An 8,224-nucleotide genomic window follows, 5' to 3' on the forward strand; every position below is an offset into this window, starting at 1 on the left:
CTGGTGGGGGAGGGGCAGCTCGCCAGCCCCTCCTCAAAGCTCTGCGCCTGGGCTGGGGACGGAGCAGCCCCCCAGCTGAAGGTCCACTTCCTGAATTCCTGCGTGTCCTCCGAGTCACCCCGCCCCCGCGCCCGCGGCCCTCCCCTCGCTGCCGGGGAGGGCCCGATGCAGACCCCTCACCCTCATTCCCACAGAGCGCCGTGCTGGGCTGGGCGGGAGGGGCCCGGGGGCCCGGGGCCGGGGCGCTGGGGAGACCAAGGACGCTGCAGCCCCAGCCCCAGCCCCAGCCCTGGGCCCCTTCCTCCTCCCCCGGCAGGAAGCGCAGGCCCACGGGGCCCCTGGGGTGCGGCGGGGGAGGGTCTGCAGGCCCGGCCGGGGGAGCTGCGCGGGGGCGGCTGGCGCTGAGCTGCGGCTGATGAAGGATGAGATTCCTCTCCCAGCCCCGAGTCGGGGTCCTCGGGGAGGCAGGGCCCCATGAATTATTTCTCTAAGGAAAACACCATTTTGCTCGGTGTCCGGGCTACTCCCGACCCTCCCGCCACTTAAATCAACACTGAAGGGCGGAGCTTGCCCGGACCTTCACCCTCCAGGAGGGGTACCCGAAGCCGCCATCCTGTCGGGTGTCCCTCGGGGTGGAGGGGAGAGGCCGAGCCAGCCCCCCTGTTTCTGTCTCCCGTTTCAAGGCCCCCAGAGGGAAGGGGCGGGGGCCCTGGCTCACACACAGCAGGGCAGTGCTCTGGAACGTTCCACAGCCCGAGAGCCCTGAGTGGTGGGCCCCCCAGGAGCCGGGGTCCTTCTAGCCCCTGCTCCCCAGATCTCTAGGCCTAAGCCCCTTGGCCTCAAACCACATGGACACGCACACACGCTCACACAGACACACAAACATGCTCACACGCACACGCTCACACACGCAGACACGCTCAGAGGCAGACACACTCATGCAGACACGCACACAAACACGCGCACGCTCACAGACCTGGCCCCACAGTGGCCTCGTCCCTTCTCCGGTGTCCGAGCGGCAGCCACGCTGCCCCATGGGGTGTTGGGGTGTTAAGGGCAGAGTTCAGATGCAGACGGGTAGAGCCGGCTGGCAGGAAGCTGCTGTGCAGAGCTGGGCCCCAGCTCCACGGGCCCGTCAGACCCCACCCGCTGAGGGTCTCCAGTGTCCCCTTGTCCGTCCCCTGGTCTGAGCCCCTGGACCGGCGCCTTCCCACAGCCGGCCCCCTTCCCGCCTGCTGCCCTCGGCTGTGTCCCCTGGCTCTGGGTGTCTCCACGGGCCCTCGCAGCCCCCGGCCAGACTGGGGCCTGGGCCTGGACCCTCTGGCGACGCCCTGCCCCGGGCCCTCAGGGGGCCCCTCCTCACAGCACGCCCGGACGTGAGTCCTAAACATGGACGCTCAGTCACTTTCTGGGAGCTTTTCACGGCTGCGTCTCGTTCCTGCCCTGGAATGGGGGTCCCGGCCTCCTACTAGGTTCAGGGGACCGGAACTGGATATGACAGGGTGGCCCAGGTGCACCCTCTTCCCGTGCGAGGGGTTCCAGGGGCACCCAGGCCGCAGTGTGCACAAGCGGGACGCACCCCATGACCAGCAGGCCAGGCCTCGGCCTGCCCTCGGACGTCAGAAACAGAGACAGAGCCTGTGGTCCTCGTCTGCACGCGGCACTTTTATTCGGGCTGTCACAGGCCGAACCAGTCGGGGACACCTCCGCGCCGGGGGTCGCGGCTCTGCCTCTGCCGCTGCTCCTCCAGCATTCTGGCCGGGATGTCGTCCTCGGCAGAGCCACCCTCCTGGCCCAGCTTTTTCTCAGGAAACAGGTCTGGGAACGTGAAGGTCTGTCCGTGGGCCTAGAAGGGAGAGGACCCGCTCCAGCAGGGCCGGCCTGGGGCCACCACGCGCTCGGTACAGGAAACGGGACAGAGCCTTCCTGCCCCACCTGCCCAGGGCCGGCTCCCACCCGTGCCCCCAGCAGGGTCCCTGCCTGCAGAGGAAACACCTTAGGCAGCTGGGCTCCGGCCTCTGTCTGGCAGTGGGCCTGGCAGAGGGACGGCTACCGACAGTGACCCCTTTCCATGGGGAGTGCTGGCCGGTTGTGGCCGGCAGGAGCCAGGTGCAGGAAAACGGCCCCAGTAGCATCGGAAACTTTTTCCATCCCCGATACCTGAAGGCCTCTAGCCACACAGAGACGCCCCCTCCAGCCCAGAGCCCGGCAAATAAAACGCAAATGGCAGACAAAGAAATGAGCACGTGCGGCAGCCCACGCCTCACACTAAAGGTTCAGAACGTGTGCTCCCAGGGCACCCAGATCCCAGGCCGGGGCCAGGGGGCCGGCCTCCCAGTGCGGGGGGGTGGAGGGTTCTGGCTCCAAAGATAAGGGCTGGGGAGGGGGGGGGGCGCCCCGGACCGGCTCGGAAGGTGAGGACGGCACCATATCTGGGAATTCTAAAAAGTGAACTCAGCAAAACGTGCTTGGTTCTTGCAGACCCTTGTTTTGCAAAGAAATGTGGACGTGGGCGGGCGGCCGGCCAAGTACGAGCTGACACGGCCTGTGCGCCCCCCGAGAATGTTCGGTTTATACATTCAGGTCACGTGGCGCGGGGTGCAGGCCTGGAGTGACGAGAAGCAGCCGTGGGGGACTCGGTAGCCAGCCCGCGGGAGGATTATCTTACACATTTCAAGACTTTTTTTTTTCTTTTTTAAAATACCAAAGGGCAATAGTTTACATGCAGGGCTGACTGCCCAGAACGGGGGGCGGGAGGGGGGTTATGTTTAATATATCGAGGTGATTCTGCTAGTTTTCTGAGGTGGGGGAAACCTAAAATGACATTTTAAATATAAATACAAAGATGGCAATTTGCAATAGCTTGTGGGGGCGGGGGGGGGGGGCGCGGAGGAAGCCGTGACCATCTGTGGGTGCCGACTGCGGCTCCCCTTCCAGAGAAATTCACCTCGTACTTTCAAAAACGACACCCTCAACGCTTCCAAACGGGAGAGAGAAGCGGATGGTGGAAAAGTACAGGAAAGCAGAAAAATGTCATAAAAAGCGAGGAGAGGAGGCCAGCCCCGGAGCCGTCCTGGGAGCCCAGCGCCATTGTCTGCGGACGGCTCCTGCTGGGCCCCGCCGCTGGCCATTCATTCCTGCCGCTGTGTAAACACCAGGTCAGCGCTGTTTGTTGTGTGGGCCACCGAGGCCCTCGCTGGAGCTGGACTTTGGGCCAAAGAGATGTTTATCAGGTTGTGGGGTGGGGGGGGGATGTGGGACGCCCAGCGGGCGCAGCAGCGGCTCACAAGGAACCTGGCGACTTAATCTGTCCTTCTGATTGACCCTCTGTGTGCTTTACGATTAGCTGTGTTCAGAAGCCCCAAGCGGGCCCAAAGGGACACTCCGGGGAGGTCGGCCTCAGCTTCAGGGGACAGAGGAGGGTCCCTCACTCAGAGGCGCTACCCGACCTCCTGGCCACGGGAGCCGGGGGCATCACAAATTTGACTGTGCAGTGGCAGGGTCTGTGCCCAGCAGGGCGGCCTGTCTGTCCCACCCGGGGTCCGCAGAGGAAGAGAGGCCCGTGGAGCGAGGGGCAGCTGCAGACAGCAGGTCCAGGCGCTGCCCAGTTCAGTTTTCATGCGTCGGGGGCGGGGGCCGAGGGACAACATGAGGCTCGGGTGACTCAAAGGCCACTTGTAACTACAGCTCGCCTGCGAAGGGCCTCGTGGCGAATGCGGACGCACGGGGAGGCGACCGCATGCCAGGACAAAGACGGCCGGCAGGCTGAGCGCAGAGGACACAGGCCTCTCTATGAGGCCAGCGGTGCTCTCCCTCTGCCCGGGCTGACTTTATGCACAGCAAATATTAGGCCAAATAATTACGAGGCCCCTGTCGAGGACGACAGCTGCAACTGTTTTCCCAAAAAGCTGCCACGCTGACTTGGTTTCCTGACCAACAGCCCCGAAGCTGAGCGGCCGCGGGCGGGGTTCGCAGTGGCGCTACTGCCATCTAGTGGCCGGTGGCCGGTGGCCGCGCCCCACGCCCCGCCGCTCTGGCTGTTTACACAGAAACTGGAGAAGCCCAGGAAGCCCCCCAGGCTGCCACGGCAGAGGGGCAGTTAATGGGCCCGGGGCCGGGCAGCCCTGGGAGGTTCCCACCGTGGCGCCAGCAGGCTGAGGCCACCCGCCCAGGTCAGAGGGGACCCTGCCTGGAGCCCACAAGGCCCTGGTGTCAGTCAGAAGCACGCCCGAGAAAGCACACACTTCTGGGGTCACCTCACAGCGGAGGAGGCAGAAAGGGGGGCTTTGAAAACGTGTGTCTAACTCCTGAGAACTCCGGGTCTGGCCAGGTGGGGGGCACGGGGAACCTGGACGGAAATGCCCGAGGCCGCATTCCAGTCCAGAGGGGAGGGGGTCCGCTCCGACCTCAGGACACAGCAAACAGGTCTGGGCTCTGCCCCGCAGGCTCCCTGCAGCAACCTGTGCACTTAGTGCAATTAACCGCCTCCTGGCCTGGGGACCGACCGGGGACAGGCTGTCCGGAGGCCTGATCTGGTTTCCGTCAGGGCCCAAATCCCTCAGGCCTGGGTGGGCCTGCTCTGCCCACAGCCGTTCAAAGTTCAAAGGCTCTCAGGCTCTCGACAGGGGTGGCCCCTGAGAAGTTCCAAGTGCCTGGCCGTCCCCTCCCCCTGGCTTAACTGTGCTTTGAACCCCAGCTCCTCCTGGGGCGCCACCGAGGATCTGGACTAAGAGCAGTGGACCCTGAGATCCTGCCGCTCCAGGCCACCCTGGCCTGGGTGCCCCACGAGGTCACTGCCGGGCCACGGCGGGCGCAGGACTCGGCCCGTGGCCCGACCCCGCTCACCAGCTGCACGTAGGCCATCTTGTAGTCTGGCTTCTTCATCCTGACGTTCCTGTGATCCCGCCTCCTGTTGGAACCTGTGGGGGGAGGGGGCGTCTGACTGCCTGCCCCGAAGTTTCACTCTGACGGCTCCAGAACCCCTTTCCGGAGGGGACGTGCACGTCAGCACCAGTCTGTCCGCAGACGACAGCACGTGCACCGCGAAGGTGGCGGCTTGGGTTCAGACCGCACTGCGGGGCGAGAGCAGGACTTGGCATGGGCTCTGCAAAGGCCCAGCTGTGTCTGAGAACTCAGAGCCACTTCTGCGAGTGTGGCGGCTCTCGCTGGTGTCCCCGCCTCAGACCAAAGGCCTTCAGACCCACAACACAGGGAGACGGGGTCCCCGGGAAGGAAGGGGAAAGGCTTAAGAGGACAAAGAAAACGCTTGGCTGACCAGCCGAGGTCTGCGGCTGCTCAGAGCAGCCCGCGGAGCCAGCTCACCGAATCCAGGCTCTGCTCCATCCTGAACCCACCTCGGCCCCGTGACTGTGACCAGTATGACCCCTGGAGTGGCCTCGACACCCCGTGCGTCCCAGGCCGAGAACCAGGCCCCAGGGAGCATAGCGAGGATGAGGCGGGTTCGTGGCCCAGAGAAGCTGGGTGAGTGGGGGGCCCACACAGTCAGCGGGGCGGCGGCCAGGCCCAGGCACCCACCGTGCTGCACCCTGGTCCGTACGGCGGCCACGGGCACGTTGTAAATGCGCTGGAGATAACCCCTCAGGTCCACCCTGGTCATCCTGTGGGGAAGAGAAGGGGGTACATCTGAGCCCGGCCGGGAAGCAGCTCAGCCTATGGGCTGAGAGCCATGGGCTGGGGGCATAGCCCCGCCGGCCACAGCAGGGAAGAGCCGGGACCTGGGACATGCTGGCCCAACCTCGGGGACCAGCAGCTGGCCCCTACCTGGCCTGGAGGTGACGGAAAGACTGGGCCCCCAGGAGCCCTGGACTCGGTCAGTTCCATTGACCCTCCTGTGGCCCAGGCTCAGGAGAGGCCGAGAGGCCGAGCTCCCAGAACACTCCCAGGGGAAGTGACGGTCCATGAGTGCCCCCTGGCTGCAAGGAGCCCAGCCTGGCCTCCCGTCTGCAGCTGCCACCCCACTACGTGGTGGCAGGACCCATTCCCCTTCACCATAAACGTGTCGGGCCCCTTGGGCCCTCGGCCCACATGGAGCTCAAGCCACCCCAGGCCCACGGCTGGGACAGTCCCATCCTGGGGTTCAGAGGCGCTCCCTGCGGGCTGGGTGACAGGGAGGCTGCGCCCCAGTACTGCAGGTCCCTGGAGGACTGAGGTTCTGGCCACTGTGGTGGGCAGCCCTGGGGGTTCGGCCCGTGCCCTGGGAAGAGCAGTGACAGAGATGCTGTCATGGGCACAGGGAGCGGGCACAGTGGCCTCCCCGGGCAGAGGGCCTGCCCGGCCTCTGCGAACCCTCGGCCAGCACTCGCCGAGCCCCGTGGAGCAGCTGCGGTGGGGGGCTGTGGGGGCGCCCCGGCCTGAGCCCCAACTCACTCCATGGGGATCCGGAACTGCACGGTGTCCGCGGGCTGGGCCGTGCCGGGCCGCACCAGCTGGATGAAGAAGTTGGTGCGGAAGACGCGTAGCTGGGGGTTCCCCAGCTGGTACAGGGGGTACCTGTGGGGAGAGGCTCGTGTCCACGCCAGACGCCCAGAGCGCAGGGCTCCCAGGAACCCCCCCCCGCCCCCTGCCGCAGCTCCCCATGGCCCCGCGCTCACCACGTGGTCTGCCCAATGTGGGCAGTCAGCGCCCCGGCCCCCACCCCCGACGCCGCTCTCTGAATGACAGGAAACAGAGGCCACAGCGAGCATTCCCTCCACATCCCCCCAAACAGGCTGGTCGCGAGGCTCAGCCACGAGCTTGCTCAAAGGGACGGTCCCACTGGCACATGGCCCCAGCACGGCTGTCTCCATCCTGGGAGGGGGCCCCACACAACAAGTCCCTTCTGCCCAGCCACAGGGAATTGACGAACCACTCCCCAACAGTGCCTTAGCCCCTCAGTGTTGGGGACACGGGGACGGGGGCCACCTCCACACCCCCTGTGAGTGGGACAGCACCAGCTCCTCCAGGACAAGAATGAAGATGCAGGGTCAGAGGCCCAGGGAGGACGGTGCTGGCAGCTCACCCACTCTGAGCTCAACATGCCACCTCCCACCCCAAAACCATGGAGTGAGCAGAGGTGGCTGACCCACCACCACCTCCAGCTGGCCCCACAATCTGGAGCAGGGTGGTAGGCCAGCAGACCAGACTGCAAACCAGACCCAACCAGGCCTCGGGGCTGGGGTGAGTGGCGGTCGGGGGTCTCCTGGGAGCCCCGGGGCAGTTCCTGGGGGAAGGGGACAGCAGGGGCACAGGATGACATTAAGAGTCTCACCCAGGCCCTGGTGGCTGACCTGCAGCGGCCGGCATGGGGCGGCACAGAAGGGCTCCGTGCGGTCAGGGCCCACGTTGCCTCTTGCCTCCCAAGTCGGGGAGAGGGAGGGGGGCTGGGGGTCAGCAGGTCTGGGTGGGCACCTGGGGTGTCTGGACAGTGCAGGTCAGTGTGGAGGTGCACAGCAGTGGGGGTCCGAGGGCAGGGCTCGGGCCCCTGGTATAGGCCAGGGCGCTGGTGGCCAACGGGCGCTGAACTGAATGTCTGGGTGCCGTCCACCCCGGGGTCTGCGGGCGACCGAGGCGGCGCGAGGCAGCTGTCCCTCCTAGCTGCTGGGCAGGGCAGGCACGGCCGACGTGTGCTGGTGGACAGGGCCTACCTCGTTTTACCCTTGTGGCCACCCAAGAGGCTCCTTTTTCTCTTGGTGACCAACCACAGCAGGGGGGCAAAGACTGGGGCGCACGAGTAGCTGAATGCGGGAACACTGCCTCAGCGCCTCCGTCTCCCAAGCCCCCCAGGCCGGCGCTGGGCAGGGGGTGGCCGAGGTGGCAGTGCTGTTCCAACCCCCACACCCTGGCGCAGGACCCCCCCAGCTCGGGAACAATCCATGCTGCTGACCACCCTGCTGCTGGGTCCTGGAACACGGCTCAGGGCCTCCCTGAGGCCCCGCGCCCCTGCGGGGCCCACCCCCACCGCCTCCCTGACTGCTCCCCACGGTGTTTCGCAAGCACCTCAACCTAACAGCTCTCAAGTGGAGATCAGAATTTCTCCTCCCTCCTCCAAACAACAAGCTGGCCGGCTGCCACCAGCCCTCCCGCCCTGTGGCCCCAAGGGTGACTCATCCGTGATCCCACCCTCTCCCTCACCCCACCCGCGCGGCTCCACTGCGGGGCCTCCCTGGCCCGCGAGCGCGCACGTGCGCCCAGGCCAGGCCCGCTGTACCGGTCTCTGCCGGCCGCG

General features: G+C 66.0%; 1 protein-coding gene across 1 annotated transcript; it reads right to left on the reverse strand.

Annotated features, from left to right (window-relative positions):
* Positions 1–1,644: 1,644 nt before the first annotated feature.
* Positions 1,645–7,099, reverse strand: MRPL23 (mitochondrial ribosomal protein L23). Its single transcript, XM_023537371.1, has 4 exons — positions 6,388–7,099; positions 5,536–5,618; positions 4,846–4,919; positions 1,645–1,846 (listed from the first exon to the last, which is right to left on the reverse strand). The coding sequence occupies exons 1-4, from the start codon at positions 6,804–6,806 to the stop codon at positions 1,679–1,681; spliced, it is 744 nt and encodes a 247-aa protein (XP_023393139.1). The 5' UTR covers positions 6,807–7,099; the 3' UTR covers positions 1,645–1,678.
* Positions 7,100–8,224: the final 1,125 nt, after the last annotated feature.

This window comes from Pteropus vampyrus, unplaced genomic scaffold, assembly GCF_000151845.1.
Source record: "Pteropus vampyrus isolate Shadow unplaced genomic scaffold, Pvam_2.0 Scaffold187, whole genome shotgun sequence".
NCBI classification, from domain to species: domain Eukaryota; kingdom Metazoa; phylum Chordata; class Mammalia; order Chiroptera; family Pteropodidae; genus Pteropus; species Pteropus vampyrus.